At 41.5% G+C, this 20554-nt stretch overlaps 1 protein-coding gene across 3 annotated transcripts in view; it reads right to left on the bottom strand.

Annotated features, from left to right (window-relative positions):
- Positions 1-1263: 1263 nt before the first annotated feature.
- slc8a2b (solute carrier family 8 member 2b) overlaps positions 1264-20554 on the bottom strand; it is a 233013-nt gene continuing 213722 nt past the window's right edge. For all 3 annotated transcript variants that reach the window (XM_049576373.1, XM_049576375.1, XM_049576374.1), the window contains exons 14-17: positions 17066-17190; positions 12541-12640; positions 9535-9810; positions 1264-7071 (exon numbers count right to left, since the gene is read on the bottom strand). In XM_049576373.1, coding sequence (XP_049432330.1) covers positions 6695-7071; positions 9535-9810; positions 12541-12640; positions 17066-17190 — 878 coding nt within the window. In that variant the 3' untranslated portion in view covers positions 1264-6694. The remainder of the gene's footprint in view (positions 7072-9534; positions 9811-12540; positions 12641-17065; positions 17191-20554) is intronic.

Raw genomic sequence — 20554 nt, 5'->3', positions numbered from 1 at the left:
ATGGGCCCACCAGACACAGGGTCAGGGGGTTCTACAGTCACAGTTTCTAAAATGAAGGCTCATACACTCTCTACACATTGAATATCTGTGGACAGCTGTGTTCTGGCAGATGCATAAACTGTGGATTGGCTCTAGGGCCTTTAAGGCCAATTGGAACATGTGCTGTTAAAGAGCTTGCAATGAGTACATTCTGTTCAGTCAGAAAAAATGGGCAGCATGCAGACATCTGCATAGGGGTCTGTATGGACCCTTCCAGTCATGGGTGGATGATGACATTTGCATCACTCGGACCTAAGCAGACCCTCATAGACAGGCAGACGTGGATTTGGCTTTGGTCCATGTGACATAAATGTTGTCATCCACCCATGTCCATGAGGGTCCTCACAGATCCTTATGCAGGCGTCCGCATGCAGCCAATTTTTTGAATTTTTTTACATTTTTTTGCAACTGTGTAAGCCCCATTCTCTTGTTCCAAACTCTAGGCCAATCAAAAATACCATGGTTGGGCCAGCCACAGCTGCTGCACCACGGTTGAATTATTTTTGAAGTTGGATATTTGACAGACATTCACTCCAGACCCAGCAGTGTCTACTTAGTTTCAGTTTCACACGACACCAGCTGTAGGAGGGCAGTAAGCTCACCTCCCAGCACTCCCATTTACTGCTGGGGGCTGACGCAGACCCCCTATACTATAAATACAACTGCATGTGTGTGACTGCAGATGTACGCGAACATTCAATGCTGAAAGTATGTCCAAGCCTTTAAGTTATTCTTTTAATGTTGCATATTGAAAGTCAAAAAGCCCGGTCAAAGGTTGGACGTCCTGATATTTTTCTTTGCTTTCTCCTTATCTTTCTTAAAATTTTGCTCATGCCAAGTCCACTGCTCTATTTGCTTTATGTTTTGAAATTTGTGTTGATTTTTTTCTGCATAGTAAACACTTAGACTGCAGTCAGCTAACATTAATTAATTTAAAACTTAAGAGTTATATAATCTGTAAAATGTCTACAAAAGATGGTGCAGGTGCTGGGTACAAAGAGGGTCTGTTGACATCCATGCTGGCTTTGACTGTTTTATGCTCATTCGGTGCAAAAATAATGACTCAGACACGTTAAGCCTTGAAAATAAATAAACTATATTCAAATAAGGTCAATTTCACTTAATTAAAGACCTTCATTGTCTTTCAGTAACACATTACACCTCATGCCACGTTCTCAAAAACAAGTTGTCTTTTTTTTCAAAGATTTTTTCTTTGCATTTCATAAAAAAACTTAAATATCATCTTCAGTTAATAATTTATTACAGTATTGAATAAATGTTTATGTCTATCACATGATATTGTAGTAACTCAGTCATTATTTCCCTACAAAGGTTCAGGCAGAGAGAGAAATTTTCATCATCACAGGAAAAAACTTCACAGAGAGACACATTGAAGAGCAAGACCTGGGAGGGAGCGAATGGGAGAACAAGAGAAGAAGAAGAAGAAGAAGAAGAAGAAGAAGAAGAAGAAGAGGGGGAACACTAACACAGACACAGAAATATCGTACACCAACAAACAAAAAGATGACCTGGGATGTTGCTTGTTGCAGACGGAGCTTTGACACAACAGAGCACGCTCTTTTTTCACAGCTTCTAAAGGGAACAAAACGAATGAGCCATAGACACTGAATCCATAAATGTTGTCTCTGTGTGAATGTTTCTCTTCAGTATGGAGTTGTGGTTGTGTCTGTGTGTGCTCATTTTATTTCACAAAGAGCCTCTGGTTTTTGGGATTCAAACTGTGGGGAATCACCCCCATGGGTAAAATATGCCAAAAGGCGTCCATCACAGTAGACCATGCTGCTAACACACGAACACGGGGATTCATCATGCATCTGTAGAGGAACACGGAGGGGAAGCAAACACAGACACACACTGGGGGAGGGTTGGGTGAGGAGGAGAGGTTGGATGGGGAGGCATCACATCTAGATACAGAACAGCAAAGGCCGAAGCCAGACAGTTAGTACAGAAGTTCATGGAAACATGGAACATTGTCCGGACATTGTAGACAGTTCTGTTTCTGGGTGCTGAGCCACACCGGGGTCACACCTGCTGGGACAACGCTGCTGGGTACACAACCTGATGCATTCTTTTCCCAGTCACAGATTAAACAAGAGTTCAGCAGATCTGTGTGTGTGTGTGTGTGTGTGTGTGTGTGTGTGTGTGTGTGTGTGTGTGTGTGTTATGTATACTCTTGGTCCCACCTGGTGGTTTAGTGAGTAGACTACAGTTAAACTACTGTTACAATCTCAGACAGCACTGACCTGCCCCACAGCCACCACTGATATCTACAGAAAGTCCTTCTTTAGCTCATGACCACCCAAGATTGACAATTATACTGGCAATGTTCCACACTGTTTCTTCATGTAAACATGCTACTTACACTCAAAAACTCCTCCTCCAAGAGAACTGAATGAAGAAATGAATGCTGGCGGAGGGTTACAACAAACACTGGAGCAGAAATAAGATATGAACTGACCTCTTGTCAAAGCTACTAACGAAATATGTTTTGTTTTCTGTATTGCACATTGAAACCACACGCCTTGAACTAAACTCTGAACTTTTTGCTTCAAGGACCTGCGGCACAGCTTATCCATAGATAAATAATCTTCTTTTAAATAAATAAATATCTAAATAAATAATCTTACACATAAGTAACATAGACACGAACGTACTTCATCAGTAAATTAGATGGGATATTGTTTGGTTATGATACACTACACTGTTTGAGCGGTTCAAAGGGGAGCTTCCTCGCTGTGGAAAATATATCAAAACCTCATCCACTAAATTCATTAAGACGCAATCTACACTACCAATTGTATATATTGATACTATTCTAAACATTGTTTAGAAATACAAAAAAATCTACCTTGGCTTTATCCGCAAGGAAAAGATACAAAATCTGTTTTAGAAAGTTTACAAAGTATAGTTAGTTAAGGGTAAACCAATCAAATCTTTCTGATATTATCGTGTGTAATAACGACAATTTCCACTTGTATAGCACTTATCATTTGTTTGTGAAATGTTTGTGATGCACCTGCAGCACAAAGTGCAATGTACTTCATGTGACTGATATTAGGCAGTGAGTATTACAGTAATCAAAACATTGACTGTGATGCGTCGACATGATAAATCAAAGTAGAAAAGGATGCTGGACTCGTGATGCTTCTAGTCTAACGCGACAGTTGGCTATTTTATCATCGTACTGTGATGTTGCACACTGCTCACTGCGCTTGCTTTGAGATTTTTTCATGCACTGACTTCTCAGCTTTATGTATCTCAGTGTTGAAAGAAATGAAACTGAAATGCTGGTGCAGTAGTTTTCACTGATTTGCACTTCTCTAGTTGTGTGTTCTGGTTCTGTTTTATTAAATTGTCTATTAAGCAGCCAGTAGTCTCAGTAGCTTGTGGACATTTTACTGTGTGTTCCAACTCTGCCATGCAATACTGAGCAACATATATATGCCTTGAGGGGCAGTGTTTTCTAATGAATTTTACAGTGAAAACACCCTATGCTATGGTGCTAAGACTACAGAAACTGTCCTGGATTTAAACCTGTAATGGACTGCCTGACAGCTGTCTGCAAAGCAAATCATTGTCTGCTGCTGACCTGCAGACTGTAAGGTAGGAAAATAGTATTGCACTCTGGCTCCATTTGCATTTCTCTTTTATTCAGATGAGCCGAAATGTCATCTGATTAAAAGACAGAGTCTTCCAGTGATCAGCACGTCGCTGCAACCCTTGGTGTGTGTTACTTTTCTTTGTGATGACCTACAGACTGAGAGCATTAGATGATAGACCTTAGTAAGTTACTTCTTTTAAACACTGTACAGAATCAATTTTTTAGCATGTTTGGTACTCGTATTGTGCTCTGAGCACAGATGGATGTGCAGGGACAAATCACAACAAAGTCTTCCCATACAGCCCAGGCACCAGGAGAAAATGCTGGCGCTGTACGTTTCTGTAAACCATGAATACCTTACATCTGCATGCTTCATACATATCATATCAATGTTTGTTAAGTGATGTGAGCTGACTTTGTCATCAGGAGAAGGAGGGGATAGTGGATGTGGACCAACAACAACGCTGGTTGTTTTTTAGCGAGCCGTCACTATGTTTCCAGTGGCTTTTTAGCCCCTAACTGTGGGTGTTTTTTAGCAACCTGTCACTGTTTTCACCACTGAAAATGCTACATAAACTGGTTGTTTTGTAATGTGACACTGTTGAACTTGCAGCCAGGATAATGCCACAAAAACACTTTTTTTAGCGACACATCGCTGTGTTTCAAGCCGCCTTTTAGCCCCCAAATGAGGGTGGTTTTTGGCAACCCGTCATTGTGTTTCCACACCTGATAGAGCCACAAAAAGTGGATGTTTTTTAAGGAGAAATTGCTGTGTTTAATGCCAGAATAGTGCCACAAAAACTGGTTGTTGTTGAGTGAGTAAGCTTTTGAGCTTTTTAGCCCTCAAACTTAAGTGTTGTTTAGTAACCTGTTGCTGTTTTTCCAGCGAGCATTAACTGAAAAGTGGTTGCTTTTTACCGAGATATCACTGCAGAATCAGATATTCTGAGCCAAAACATGATCTTTCCTATTTAAAACCAAGTGGTGTTTGGTTCTAAACTTCACCACTACATTGTTTAAATGTAAAGTTTTAACGTATTCGCAGCATAGTAACTTAGAAATGTAACGTATCCATGGTTTGCAGAAACCTGCAATGCCAACATTTTTCCTGGTGTTTGGGTCCCAAAGGAGAAGACCTGGATTCAGTGTAACATTAGTCAGCTGAACCAGTGGAAACTTCAGACAGTCCATAGCTGTCTCCTCCAGTGACTGTCCCTTCATGTATTGCACACTAATAGTTTGTCGACTAAAAAAAAAGAAAAACATAGCATGTTTTACATCAAATAAAGTGCAGCTCTGTACAGCTGAAAGCTTGAATACTAGACTTTAACTTGAGAGTTTTCCTTAAGGCATTGTATGGGTGCCGTGTTGAAGCATCAGCATGGTGTAGACTGGCATCCTGCATCCTAATTATAGTGTAGATAAGGATCTTGCGTCCTGATCAATATGCTGTAGACTGAATGTTGATGACTGTCAGTTTTTAAATGACTTAAATGTTATTGACTGGCTCTAGAGACTTCACTCTTGAAAGTAAACTAACACTGTTAAGTCTTGTTTGACCATCCATGCATGTTACCGTGCTGCTGTCACTAAAGGTCAGGGATTAGTCTGTCAGGATACATGCCACATTAATGGATTAGTCTGTCACTACCCATAATGACATAGTGATGAGTGACTGTAGTTTAGTGTCTGTCCTCAGATTTCAGTCCATCTGGATTGAGAAAAAAGCCTTGAGCAAAGTTTCCATGTGTGTTTTGGTTACACTCCACACGGTGCGTGTGTGTGTGGGAACATATTTGGTCCTTCTGAGGAGGAAAATGTCCTTTTTGTTCCTCTTGGACCAAACTTCTCTCCTCCATCCTGTCTGCCTACACGCACACAGCTTTACACAAGAAGATTAACATCACGGACCAGCTGACACACAAATGCAGGGATGTAATTTACAGGTGGATTCTGATCATTCCCTTTTACATAGTATAGTTATGACTTATTGTGTGAAAATGCTCCATATCTGGCTGTACATGCAAAAACATAATCCATCAGTTTGATATACAAACCTATGTCAGAGGGGCTATGGTTACCACAGAAACCATTTGGTAAAGAGACACAGCTGACTGGAACGCAGGATGCTGGGGAGGTATGGATTTTAAAAACATTGAAGCAGAGACCTGACTGTTGTTTTTCCGTTTTCACTAACATGACAATAGTCATGTCAAATTTCCACCCTCTCTAACTTCGTCAGTGGAAGGCATCATCTGCCTACTGAAAACACAACACTCTATATGTACAGTACACTGGTTTTTACTATTTACAGCGCATGTGGAGAACCGCCTTCATCTATACAGTGAATTAGACAAGCATCACCACTTTATAAGAACCTCTTGTAGTAAACAAACTTAATGTTATTGTAAACATTCCACTCCTGTTTTCACACAGCGCCCCTCCTCAGTGAAGAACCGTGAAGCTGTACCAGTAAAGATACAGAGGTGATACAGAGGAGAGGCGGGAGGGACAGGTTTTGTCACAGAAAACAAAGGTATTGTTCCTGTACTGCAACTCAAATGGAAACATTTAGTCCGGTGTGCACAAGTTTCTGTTCCTCTTCTCTATCTGTGTTCTGATCCTACAGGACTCCTCTCCAGCCTAAACCCACCTGACCTTCTTTTCACCTCTAAAATCTCAACTTCACAATCTCTTTCTTTCTCTGTCTTCTCTCTGCTAACTTTGCTGCAGCAACCTTTTCTATTCACACTTCTCGCCCCTCACTAACACTTCCTCTCGCCCTTTATCATGCCTGTAATTGTGTGTGCATATTTGTTATGATCTGTTTACACATGCGTACAAGTAGTGTGTGTGTGTTTGAACATGTAGTGTTTTAGTATCCCTGTATCAAAGATCAGGACACTTCCAAGCTGCAGCGAGCCCTATCAAACAGATGAATCTTACACTCATGTTGAACTGTGTACTGTATGGACTGAGTGTTAAAGTATATGTGTGTGCTGCTGTGCAATATTCTTCCAGAACTTTTCCTTTTTAAAAGCCGCTGATGTGGCAGTAGGCCTCCAGGCTGGAGAAGAGGATGTAAAGGAACCACAGACCCAAGAACAGCAGGCTGGTAACGAGGCGGGACCCCTTTGGGCCCCCCAGCTCTCCACCAATGGAGGGCCGGCGTCTGAACAGAAGAACTGCCATGCAGATGAAAGCGAAGATGGTGAAGAGTGTGACGGAGAAGGCTAGCGACCCCGGGTCCACCTTGAATTTCTTCCCTTTGACTCTCCAGTAGATGGCGGCCACTGACCACGCCACGCCGATCCCAAGAAACACGTTGACAGCGTTGCTGCCGGTGACATTACCAACGGAGGCATCAGCATGCTGGTCTTGCATGGCGGCCACTTTGCTAGCAAAGGTGTCTGAAATTAAAGAAAGAGATAGAGAGACTAAGTCATACACCTTGACACAGGTGCACATACATACAGAGGTAGCTGGGGTGAATTTAGTCCAAAACACAGACGTGGATTCAGATACATTTGAGGCTGCATGCCGACCCTAACAGACGTGTCAGAGCAGATGACAAAATTTACGTCATGCTAACCCTTGCATCCATAGATGGACTTCAAAATGGATCTATATGCCACAAGTGCACATGTCTACAGGGGCATTTTTGGACACAAGTGGTCACGCTGCTCCCCACGCTTGACACCTGATGGGTGTAACACAAGATATGTGGGCTGTCTGCTCCAGAATTTTAAACTGGACCAACATGTTGGCAAAGTGGTGCTACCAGAATGCACTGCACCTTTGCTTACATATGGAATGAATGGGAAGCATTGAAATGACAGATCCCGTGAGCCCTCAGACGCCTTGGGCCCCTGGGCCCGTGCCCAACAGTCTGTTTGAAAGGAAAGTCCATCATTTGACTACAAAAAAGACAACAGCCAGGATTCAAAATGACTACAAGGAGACACAAAACTACCTCAAAAAGACAAAATAAAAACCAACCACACAGAAACACAAAACAACCTAAAAGAGGTACAAAAAACTACAGAGACACAAAATGCCTACAAAGAGACACAAAACTGCCAATAAGAAAAACAAACCAGAGGAAGACTCAAACCAACCACAGAGACACAAAATGACTACAAACAGACATAAAATAACCTCAAAGAGACACAAAGTTATCACAAAAAGAGACTCAAAACAACAACAAAGAGACATAAACAACCTCAAAGTGACACTTAACTACCACAACAACAAGGAACAAACCACAGAGATACGAAATGACCACTAAAGTGACACAAAACAACACCAAAGAGCAACAAAACCACCACATATCAACAAAATAACTCAGAGGTAAAACATCACTACAGAGTGTGACAAAGTGGGTGAGAATGCACCTTCACTCACCACTTGTCCCTTACATGCTCAGTGTACACAGTATACCATGTTACTTTTACATACGTTTATTTTGCTATAATTTACCATTGCTTTCGTAACATTACACCATTTATTATCCCGGGTTTGTTTGTGTTCTTGTTATGTTACAGTTAACGTCAATGTATATGAGTAAATTAAAACAAACACACAGTCATAAATTGGTTTCAGTTACCTTTATTGTGTTTCAGGTTTGAACTTAATCAAATTGTTTGTTCCTTTGTCTGTACTTACCTCTGTTCCTTTGTTCAGACCCACCATGCAGGATTGTTTGAAAGGCCGCCGCCCAGCACTTCCTGTCTCTTATAGTGTTAGTGATGTCATCAATGACATCATTGGGCTGAACTAAGTGGAGGGGTTTTCCTTTTGTAGGAATATTTCTTTTGTTTGTTTAGTGCAGTTTAAAGTAACCGGTTAGGATATTTACTTTTAGTAGTTCATTTAGTGATGTAAATGTGCTTGCAAGTTAATCCTAGGTGTTTATTTGATTTCCTTGTGTTAAGGTTACTGTGTATTGCAACCTCCTTTTGTTCTGGTAGGGGCTGAGGCAGTCTAAGTGTGAGTCAGTCCCTCTATATAAAGGCAGTTGAGGTTTGGGCTCGAGGCTGAGAGGAGAGGCTGTGCTGCCATGAACGTGTGCCCTTATGATTTATTATGAGTTAATTTTCCTCAGTTATTTGCTTGGCTTTTTGTTTGGGTTTTTGTTTGTTTTTTTTGCCTGATTTGCACATGTAATGGCGAGCACTGTAAATAAATTTACACTTTGGCGGAGTCAAGAAGTCTGCTGAGTCTGCCTACCTACCACCTTCCTTGGCACTCGAGCTAAACTATTTCACACAGAGAGACACACAAACTACCACAAAGACACAAAATGACTACAAGCACAAATAAGACTATAGACATTAAAGAACCACGTTTTCACTGTCACTTTCCAGAACTATCATTCACTATCATTACACCTGTAGCAAAAAAACCCCCTCAAAGTCTTGAATGATTTGAATGACAAGTATATTGTCACCTTCTTGGCAATGAAAAGCTCTGAGAAACTGGTTAAACAAGAGACACTGTGGCCTGTGAGAGGCCATGTAGATTTCATTTCAGTTTGCCCAATGTCGGTGTAGGCTTTATCTTATTTTAGCAGCTTCTCTCTCATGTAAATGAAATTCAAATCTCATTGTATGAACTGTGGATTTCTTGACAAACAGGTCAGTATGCCTGGGTCAGAGAGGTGTTTTCCTCCACAGCCTTTTTCTTTTATTCTTTTTTATCTTCTTCATGAATGACTGCTAGACTTGCAAATGAATGTTGTATTTGTCTTGTGATTTATTCCCTAAAATGCTTAAACTGGATTTATACATCGATGGCTGATGATTACAGGGACATACATTTTTTTTTGCCAATGTCTACACCTTCTCACACAGTGAAAGAGGATGTTCACTCACCTGGAATAGAAGTTCCCAATGCCACAAACACCACAGCGGTGACGGTGTCCCGGAGCCCAACAGTGCAGCCGAAGTGTGACGCCAAATCTCCAATGACGGCGGTGAGGAGGCCAATGACGCTGATGGAGACTAAGAAGCAGGCCCAGCCGTTCCAGTACTCTGTAGGTGGGACGCAGGCGAACAGAACCTTCCAGAAGACGGTGACGAAATGCATGACGTAGTCGTAACAAGATGGAAGGCGCTCTTCACGACCCTCCTCATCATCGTCACCGTCACCTGAGGGGAGAAAACAGGAGGAACATTAGACACATCACAGAGAAGCTGTCAGAACAGCTTTAATACAAGTAAAACATACTGAAACTTCACAGTCACACTGACACAGCTGGCGCCAGATTGACAGGTTTCATGTAGGAACACACTGATATTAAAATACAAACAGCGGGTTTCATACTGATTAAAAACTACAGACTTCGGGGCGTCGGTGGCTTAGTGGTGGACCAGGCGCCCCATGTACAAGGCTGTTGCCGCAGCGGCCTGAGTTCGAATCCAGCCTGTGGCCCTTTGCTGCATGTCATCCCCCCGTCTCTATCAAAAAAAAATTATAGACTTTGGGGTCCAAACTGTTGCATAGTATAGAATAATTAGAATAAGTAGAATAATTACTATCTGCAGTGGACTGTTACTTCCACTAGATGATGGCCTTGAATTACAAATCCAGCTCCCACCTACTACTTATGATTGAAAACTAACACTAACACCGTCTGCGTTCATGTGTTTGAACACACTTTATCAATATTTCCCAATTTTGTGACATGACAAAATCACAATACATTAAGAAGTCAAGTGTCCTGTCCTTTCAGACCTTTACCAATAAGGTGGGAAGTTGTGAATGAGGTATTCTTACTTACACCACACTGTGAAAATACTGCACTACAAGTAAAACTCCTGCATCCAGAACCGTACTGGAAACTTTTTTTTACTTGGCAGAGCACAGCAGTTGCTGGTCTACTGCCGACTTGATCGTTTATTTTGTTTGTGTTATTGTGTGGCTCCCAATTACAATAAGTAATTGGGAGGGCTGACTTTCTGTGCATACTACCCAGAGACCGCAAACACTTGGGTCAATACAGGTCTAGACATCAGGTGGGCAGAAGTAAGGGATGCTCAACAACTTCCATATTAATTAGTGGCAGCTATATACTGTCATAACAACAACCTTACTAGTTAATTGTAAGTCACGCTGAGTTAAGGGTTTAATCAGCTATATCAATTTTGATGCTTGTCAGTGCGATGAAGGCCTGGTGAACTGTATGTAAACGGTTGAAAACACAAACAGAGACATGTCTTTAACTTGCTCTCGTGCTTTGAAGATGTTGCAAATTTCTTAATCAGCTTGTTAATGGACACAGAGACAACCGAACATTTCTTTCAACAGACGGACATAAAGACACAGTTTTTTTTCAAAAGCTACAGATGGGGTAGAGATGTTTTAAAGTTTCTTCGGTCCTATAAAAACTGTCTCCTGGATTGCCTTTTTCCATCTGCGAAACATCTCCAGACTGTGTCCTGTTTTATCACAACGCTCAAAGGAAGTATTAGTCAATGCCTTGGTTACATCACGCACTGACTACCGCAATGCGATCCCCAACAAACTTATTCAACAACTCTGCAGCACGGACTATTACACGTTCAAAGTCCTCTGAACATGTCACACCTCTCATGATTTAATTACACTAGCTACCTGTGTCACAGCAAATTAATCTAAAATCTTATTGTTAATATTTAAAGCCCATCCCTGCTTAACTCAAAGGCCTCTTTGAGAGTTACACCTCCTCCCACTCCCTGCGGTCTTCATCAGCAGGTCTACTGGCACTACCAGCCACCAACCTCAGCACAATGGGTGCCAGGGCCCCCTCCTCTGCTGCACCCAAACTTTGGAACTCACTCCCCCCTCACATCAGCATGCTGGACTCCATTAAAGAATTAAAAACTGCTCTGCATCGTATTTTATATTGATTTAACTCATTGCTGAGTTATGTTCTGCTGCCTGTTGTGTGTTTGATTGTTGATTTCACTGATGCTTTATTACTAGTGCTTTGTTGCTTTAGTATGTTTGTTGGCCCTGAGAGCTCAGTGCGCTGTAGAAGCAAAGAAACAAGCCGCTAGTAAACCACGACAACGGAAACTGTTCCCAGGAGACACTACAAAGTGATGTACATGGCTGAAATGAACCTTGCATTCATCACAATATCTCTCCTCGACTCCTCTATCATCTATTCTTGATCGCTTGACCTGGCAACCGATCGAGACCAGCTGTCTTGAAGGGCGTATCAGTTACTTAAATGCATTTGTAGAAGTCAAGGAAAGAGGAGCAAGGACGCTTCAGGTGGAGAGGGAAGTGAGGACACACAAGTGCAGCCTATGGGGAAGTGTTATTGCTACACAGGTATAAATGCTCCACCACCAGCTCCCCAGCTAGCTTACTTGGTGATATTTCTGAAAGTAGCCATAGCCAGCTAAGATATAGCTCTAGTCTGTATGTAGTTGTGTTTGACTGTGTGTTTGCAAGGCGTAGAGCTCTCAGTATACTTCCCGTATAACAGGCAGATTTTCGGCATTATCAGTCAAGACACTGAAGCCAAGACTTGTAATTAACACTAACAGAAATTAGACAACTTGCTTAAACATTAGAATATCACAGGTGTTACTGTTTCAAGACAATTTATCACATTACAGTAAAACTAATTAATGAACTGATATTAGTGATATAAGTCACTGTTTAAAATATGTTTTGCAGAATGATGACACTTCTGCAGATGGAGACACTGAATGATAAACTTGAGGTGATGCGACAGTGAATCACGACTCACAGTTTCAGCAGTTGTTAAGTGTGGCTGAGTTTATAGTTAGAGGCTGCCAGAGTCTCCCTGTGACAGCTGTTTGTTTACTTCAGTAATGTGTCGACTTACACACACACACAAACATGCAGACACACACAGAGCTCACCTGCGCTGACAGTGACCGCCTCCACAAACTGCTCCCTCCAGGAGTGTGTGCCGATCACCAGCGCCAAGTTGGTCTTCTTAATGAGCTTGTCAACAGTGCTCTGCCAATCAAAAGCACAAAATACACTTCATTAGCAACCAATTACAGCTGAGGACAGGTGACAGAGTCACCAAGTGAGACTGAGCTTGTTAGCTGTGCGGGGGCTGCGTCCTTCTATTACACTTCATATCTGAAACAACATTAGTCTGGTTCTGATGATACTTGAGGAAATCAGGTGCTTCCGTCTTTTTTTCTTTAATGACATCAGTGTCATTAAAAGTTGTAAATGAGCAACTTCGAGGGCACCTCAATCGAGGTTGAAGTTCAAAGACACTAGAATTATAATCTAAACTTTAAAGGTCCAGTGTGTAGGATTTAGGGGGATACATTGGCAGAAATTAAATGTAATAAGTAAGTTTTCTTTAGTGTATAATCACTTGAAATTAAGAATTGTTGTATTTTTGTTACCTTAGAATGAGACATTTATATCTACATAGGGACTTTCACATGTTGCGCAGAGTGAAGTTAACCTTTGACCTTTTCGATATAAAATGTCACCACTACATTATCTTAGCCTATTAGACAACTGTGTCAAGTTTTGTCATAATTAGCGTATAAATTCTTGAGTTATGGCCAAAAACATATTTTGTGAGGTCACACTGACCTTAACCTCTGACCTTCGACCACATCATTCTAATGTTTGTGCCAAACACGAAAATGAGATGGCTGCAAGGTCACAGCAACCTTGACCTTTGACTCTTTACCACCAAAAATGAGCTAACTGTTGAGTCCAAGTGAATGTTTGTGCCAATTTTGAAGGAATTCCCTTGATGCGTTTCTTAACGTATCGTGTTTACAAGGATGGGATGTACCTATGTTGGACAACCAGAAAGCATAGTGCCTCTGCGTTGGTGCTAGCCTTAGCTAGAGGCATAAAAAGGTGAGCACACATTAGCAGGTGCTTTGCTGATGGCTCGTCTGCAATAAGCACAACAGCGTCAGAGAAACACTGATTTGTAACATGAAACTGCCTAATTCAGTGTTTTAACTGGTTTTAATCCCCTGGTCCGTTCTGCTCCCGCTAATAACTCTCTGAACAATGAACACTGAAGGATTTCTAACTAAGAGACGTTTCAGCTGATGGCAATCTGCGATCCTCACCGCTACACGCCACGAAATCCCCCTAAATCCTACACACTGCTGCAAGCAGTGATGAATGGGCCCTCACACCCATGAGCATGCTGGGGCACTGACAGGATGACAGTTGACCCAGCTGTACATTTTCATGCCCATCCGACACTGTGCAGCGTGCAAAGCACTGGAAATTATGTACTGCAAATTTTGTATTACTTCTGGTGTCCACCATGTGGTGCTAGAGAGCCCACACTAAACATGCATCATGTTGCTCTACATCACGTGTAGACAGCACAATGTAAAGTTCATGTAAATGCTGTTTGTCACATAAGGCTGACTTCCTATTCACAGTGACTGTAAGTCACTATTGGCACATAGATGTCCTCAGGCCTGGAGATCGAGCATGACAACTTAAACTGTTGAGGTCGCCATCGCAATGACACTAAACGAGAACTGAAGATCACAGAAATCATTGTGTGTAGTTCTCCAGATTTGCCAGACCAAATGTGAAGTCCATCTGATTAATTCCTGTTGGAGTTCATTAAAGTCTGACCCCTGTGAATCTTAAAAACACACTAAATGTTCACAATAAATTCAAAATGGCTGATTTTCTGTTGGATTTAGGTCATAGCACCTAGGCTGTTGGAAATGTCTGGCTCATCTACACTTCTTGGTTTTAAAATCTGGCCCAATTAAATTAGAAATTGCACAGCCCGGAACCTACCCACCACAGAGCCAAAGTTCACTCCTATTGATCTCCTGTGTACTATTTTTAAATGCCAATCAAACTGAATTGCATTTTTCCATCAGCTGGTTCTCACTACCTGCAAATCATATGAGACAAGGCCAATTAAATCTGTCCACAGGGGGTCAGTTGAGTTAGTAATCAAATAGAGTATGAGAATATTGAATTTTGGTGGACTGTGTTTGGACTGACAATAGAACGACGGCCTCTCATTCATCTCTTTTGTTGATGTTTGTTTAGTGCTCATTTTGTTCTCTCTCTCCTGCTGTAATTAATTCTCAAACAGTCCATGCTGCTGCTGCTGCTGCTGTTGCATTGGATCAAAGTGAAGCGGATGTTTGATTTGTTTGCTCAATTAATTTGTGTGTTATTTAGGGAAAGTGTAAAAGAGCACAAGATGGCTTATAGGAGCTGAGGTTTCCTGAGGAATACACACACACACACTTATGTTAACTTTTAACCGCCTGAAGCCAGTGACGAGCTTCCGACGCTTAGTATGACAAAAGATAAACAACACACTGGTTATTTATTGTATGTTTGAGTGAATTTAATTGATTTCAGGGTTTTAAAACTTGTGAAACACCTTCAATTACATAAACAATTGCAGTTACATTACTTGTCTTTTAAATAATTTATTCTGTGCATTTCACCCAGACTCAGAGGGGTAAAAACAAAACCGCACTTCCCTCAGTGCCTCTGGTAAAACAGCATACGATTTACTTCACAAAAACGTAACCACACATCAGGGAACCAATCCATTGTTTAAATTTTCTTAAGAGCAATTAAAATAGATGGATTACCAATATAACATTGTTCTGTGTGTTGGACCTTTTGTGAATTGAGACTTACTGCTATGCCAGCAAAATAAACAAATTTTACTGCCTGGAGTGGCGGTCAGTGGGTATTAGATTACATGATGGCTGCTGTTATTTGCTTAAAATACACCTGAGTCCAACGCACATTTCAAATATTTGGATTGCTCACGGTACACTTCCTCTGATTTTGCTCTTCACGCACAGGGGAACACAGTGGAAGTCTGAGAGGCAGACGTAGCAGCGCTCTGTGCATGCCACGAGAGTCTGAATTCTGCATGCCTCAAGCTATCTGCTGCATGGAGGGCAACTCCAGCATTTTCAATAATTTAAATCCATATTAGACCTGCTCGCTGGGAGGGTTAGCACCTGAGCTCAAGAGTGTGAGAGGGTGTAAAGGTGGATTATATAAAATGGCAGAAAAACAGAGTTTAATCCCTTTTTATAGACACACACATTTTCATGGACCCCATTCTTTTCTTTGACTTTTAAAGAACCCATAATAAAATTTCCTTTGCCATTCACACTGCATAACATAAAGATTGCTCTATCTTAAAAATGCAGTGCAGTTTAGAAGTAGTAGTGTGGCATAGCATAGGTATGGAAACTTTGGAATTTATGGTCCGACAAGTTAAACCACATTGTCACAACATTATTTTTCTCTTATTCCAACGTATCAGATTCAAACTCTATTCAAACATAATTCCAGCTGGCTCGCAAACATTGAGAGAAAGAGAGAGAGAGAGAGATGGAACGTGGGGAGATTTAGGTCAGTAAAACAGTTATTCTTTTTAGAGTGCCTTTGAGGTGAAAATTTTTCAAAACTCCAGTTACTGTGTTTCTGTGTGGATGGGTAAAATGGAGTGTGGGAAATGATGACATCATCTCCTCAGTTCATGCATGCCCATTGTTGCTTTGTGTGAGCACGTCCCAGAAACAACAACAGCAGACTATTGGTTTGTCAGCACTGATTGGTCCAATGAGTACTTTACACGTAAACTTAGTATTTCTGCACAACTTCATGGATGAGTGGAACCGTCTGCTGTGCCCACTGTTATTTGGTCCTCTTCAGCATCAACCAGAAACAACAATTTTGCATCAGACATGGTAGAAGCAGCAGATGATGGGAGACTTTCCAGAGTGGGATTGTTGTTGATGAGATGTGGAATTAAACTTTCACATGTCCAGAGCATCACTCACATGTTTGAGTGAACACTTTTGTTGTTATATCCATCCTTGAAGGGGAATCAACGGTGACGAGAGCTCCAGTATGTGTTTTGAAAAAGGTAACCTTAGCCTGTACGCTTAACTACCTTTGTGATGAGGGGTGGCTGTGGAAGACAGCTAACTGCGTGGTCGTTTTTGCATTTTAGGATGGACTGAGATATTTTGTAAAATGAGGGTGGTGTCGAACAATTTATTCATTTTTTAACAGACGGGGAAAATGTCTGTGTACAGGGCTTTACAGGTGAATTTTTCATTTGAGATAAACATGATATATATTTTGGAGGTATTTATTTTCTTTCAATTTATGTTTTTACTTTTGGACTTACAAGAGTTATTGGAATTGTTTGGATCATGCAGCCACAATTACAGCTGGGATTGGCTACCATCAATAAGTCATCCTCACATTTATCTTAAGGACAGTAAAATAACTGAAACAAAAATAATAATAATTAACATAAGCAAACCCCATTTCTGGAATAAATTGCCTTTTTACAGCAAAAAAACACAAAGAGGGTCGTGTTCCTTCAAAGGAAAACATGTAAGAAAAATAAATAAAAGAATGCTGCACCTTGAACTCATACGACTCCTCGATGACGACCTCCAGGCGGCTGTGCTCTCCCAGGATGGGCTTCCCCATCTCAGCTATCCTGCGGGCCTCCTCCTCCTCGGCACTCATCTGCCCCTCTGCCCCCTCTGCAGGATGGAGAGGTGATGTGAAGGAAAAATAATAAGGACACCAACAGTGAGCATGGATTCAAAGTTGAGGTGCATGTCACAGATATCTACGGCTATCAATAATAGATCATGAGTCAGCTTTTCTTTAGAGCAACACTGCATCAACACATGACTCTAAAATATGTATCTGAATCTGAGTACGAGTGTGTGTTCTCACACAGCGTGGGAGAGGAAGAGGGGAGAGGGACATCAGGGGATGACAGATGGATGGTATCTCTGTGTGTGTGTGTGTGTGTGTGTGTGTGTGTGTGTGTGTGTGTGTAAGCAGGAAAACAGCAACACAGCGACAGAAAGATTAGAGGGATGGATCTACAGTACAGAGAGCAGGTGTGTAAACACTAACGTTTGGTTGGTTGGCTGCTTAGCTGAAGTTCAGAGTCAAACAGAAAATATTCTATATCTATATGTATCTATAAAAACAACATCAGCTCTAGATTTCCCATGAGCTCTTTTAAGGTGCCTACAGACTGTGCGAGATAGTTCCAATAAAATCTTGGTCTCAGTCTGTGGCAGACTGCACAATACACATTTTAAGCATGTCAGAGAGTGTGATTAAAACCTTGTGAATTGTAGTGCCACAATGCAAAGAAAAAAAGGAAACAAAAAACAAACAAACATACAAAAATAACAGATGCAATGTGCAAAGTAGAGCAGTAAAGTGTAACAATAAACAAGCTTTGGCCACAATGCTGGCATTTCTATTCAAGTGAGTTTGAGCATTACGCTAGCTCGCCATTGTATTCTGAATTTGTTTGCGTTTCTCTTGTTGCCAAAGCTCTAAAACCTGTCAGTGGAAGTGTTTCACAGTGAGAGGAGTAGGACAACTGTTTGTGATTGACCGCCAAAGATATTACCACACTCGCCCAAAATCACACAGCTAAAAATGACCTTTTGGGTTTGTGCTTTAAAGAAAAATGTCCAACACAATTTCCCCAGAGCCCAGGGTGACATCTTCATGTGACTTCGACCGACACTCACTAGGGATGTCCTCATTAAGGTTTTTTTTGCCTCCTATCCCCATCCCAGTCATTTAATATTGAGTCCTGATCTGTTACTTATATTTTCCTGGCTAATACAGCGGCACAGTGCACACACATAAAGTACTTTAAAGTTCTTAAAATCAATCCAGTGAGTGTGCTTGACAAGTGAAAAGCTCTGCAATGCTTTAAGAAGAAAGCTGCCTGCAAGCTGCTCCTTAAAGTTTTATTTTCTTTTTTATATGAAATAATTTAACCTGTAAGAACTGTATTCCATTAAATGTTTGTTTGTCTGGACATCTTATGTGCAGATTACATTAATAAATCACTCTAATTGGTTGTTTGCTTGTGGGGTTGTTGTTGTTGCACTTGCAGTGGCGTCATGAGGGTCTGCAGTGAAACACCATGCACCACAGATGACAAACAAGAGTGCACATAAGTTAACATAATAAAAATAATAACATAAATACACAGTCTCATACTGCACTCGTTGACTGTTGACATTTATGATGTGTGTGTGCTCTGTGTGTGCTCTTACACACACACACACACACACACACACACAGAGTGGATAGACAGACAGACAGCTGATAGTTGGACAGCAGATGACAGCCTCTTCTGCTGTCTGCAAACAACAACAGAAAAACTTGCGGCGCTAGAAATGAGGTCTTTTCAGGAGGTTTGACTGATACACAGATAGATGTACTGAAGCTCCTAACTCTTTTCACAAAGCTTAACTGTGTGTCTCTTAACAAAATCAACCCACTTCTGACTCCTTCCTGGGCTTCCATGCAGTATTAAAGACAGAGATAGAGAGCTACCACCTCGCAAGAAGAGGGGATTAATGCTGACATGAGGCCCATTTTGTGTTACTAACTCCACTGCAATGCAAGTGGCAACAGCAGAGCTCAAGAAATGTGTAAGAAATTGAGCCAATCAGGGACTCTTAAGTCTCTTCTCTTTACCAAAGAGAGGCTGTAACAGTCTGGTGGTCCACAAAGAGCTTTAGGAACACTTCACACACACTAGGAACACTTCCTTAGACAGTGTGAGTGTGTGTGTGTGTGTGTGTAGAACAGGCAGAGATTATTGCCCTCCCCTCTCTCTTCAAAGGCTGCCCGTGTTTAATTATGAAAAGACTGCAGGAGTAAAGGAGTAAAGCAGCATATGGCAACCGTCCCTGCAGTATTCACTGAAACTATTTCAAGCTGTCATGAACACACACACACACACACACACACACACACTCAGACACGCACTAATACAGCACGTGCACTCAAACATGGCTTCACTTCACTTTGAGGTGCTTCCTCTTAGCAGCATCATCTTCCAGCCTTCACCAGAGGACGGGCCGACAGGAGGTCGAACAAGAAATCACCTCCAGGACAACGATGCCGCAGGGCCTCCTGCTCTCAGAGCACATTTCATTGATCCCTCAGCATCTGATTTCTGCTCTGGCTGCCTCTTATTGTCTGTCATTTGAGGTCAACACTGCTGTGTTGTTGTGCATTCTGAGTGGCAGCAAGAGGTATTTTGAATTTTGAAAAGTTTCAAAGACTTCATCAGACCAGAAACACACTGTCAGTGACTTGTGCACACTGGGGAGATTAATAAATAAATCTTCTTTATCGGGCACTAAAAAGTGTTCTGGCTGCAGGTTTGCTTTATTATTGGCAAATCTCGTTTCCTTTGGATTCAGCCCTCAGCCGCTGCTGTTCGGAGAAAATTGCTTTTCATTGGTATATTTTGATTTGTCACGAGCTCAGAGGACTCCCTGCTCAAAACTAATCTGCACTCAAATCAACGGGTTGTCAGTTAGCAGGGAGGAGGCGCTCTCCTCCTTTGCAGGATGAGTTGATTTAGATTCAGCTGCACTATTCCAAAAATCAATAAACACATCCCAGTATCGTTCTGTCTTCTGCTCTCTCCGTTTTGTATTGAATCCAAGAACAATTTCCATATAAGCAAAGTTTTAAAGTTGTCCTATTTACTCTCTCTTGCCTCCAAAATAGTGAAAAAGAAATATAATATTAAAGTATAGTATGATATACGTATATAATGAAGTAAACCCATGGCAGGCGTATAAGCTACCCCTTTTGGCTGTCTACACAAGGCCATAAACACAGTGATCTATCTGCATCAGCACCCACACCGAGCCCAGAGTGTGGAGCGCCGACTCATTTGTAAGCATTTATTTCCAAAGTGTTCCACTGTGCCATGCTGAGATTCACAGAGGCCAGTTCTGCTGTGATCCAAATGTAAACAAACAAATACCCATCGCTACCCCAAGCAGGGCTAAGAGAGACGCCAGGAAAGTGAGCCAGGCCATTACAATGTGGTACAGA

Source organism: Epinephelus fuscoguttatus, linkage group LG5 (genome assembly GCF_011397635.1).
Source record: "Epinephelus fuscoguttatus linkage group LG5, E.fuscoguttatus.final_Chr_v1".
Classification (NCBI taxonomy): domain Eukaryota; kingdom Metazoa; phylum Chordata; class Actinopteri; order Perciformes; family Serranidae; genus Epinephelus; species Epinephelus fuscoguttatus.
This window is presented reverse-complemented; position numbering and strand designations above follow the sequence as displayed.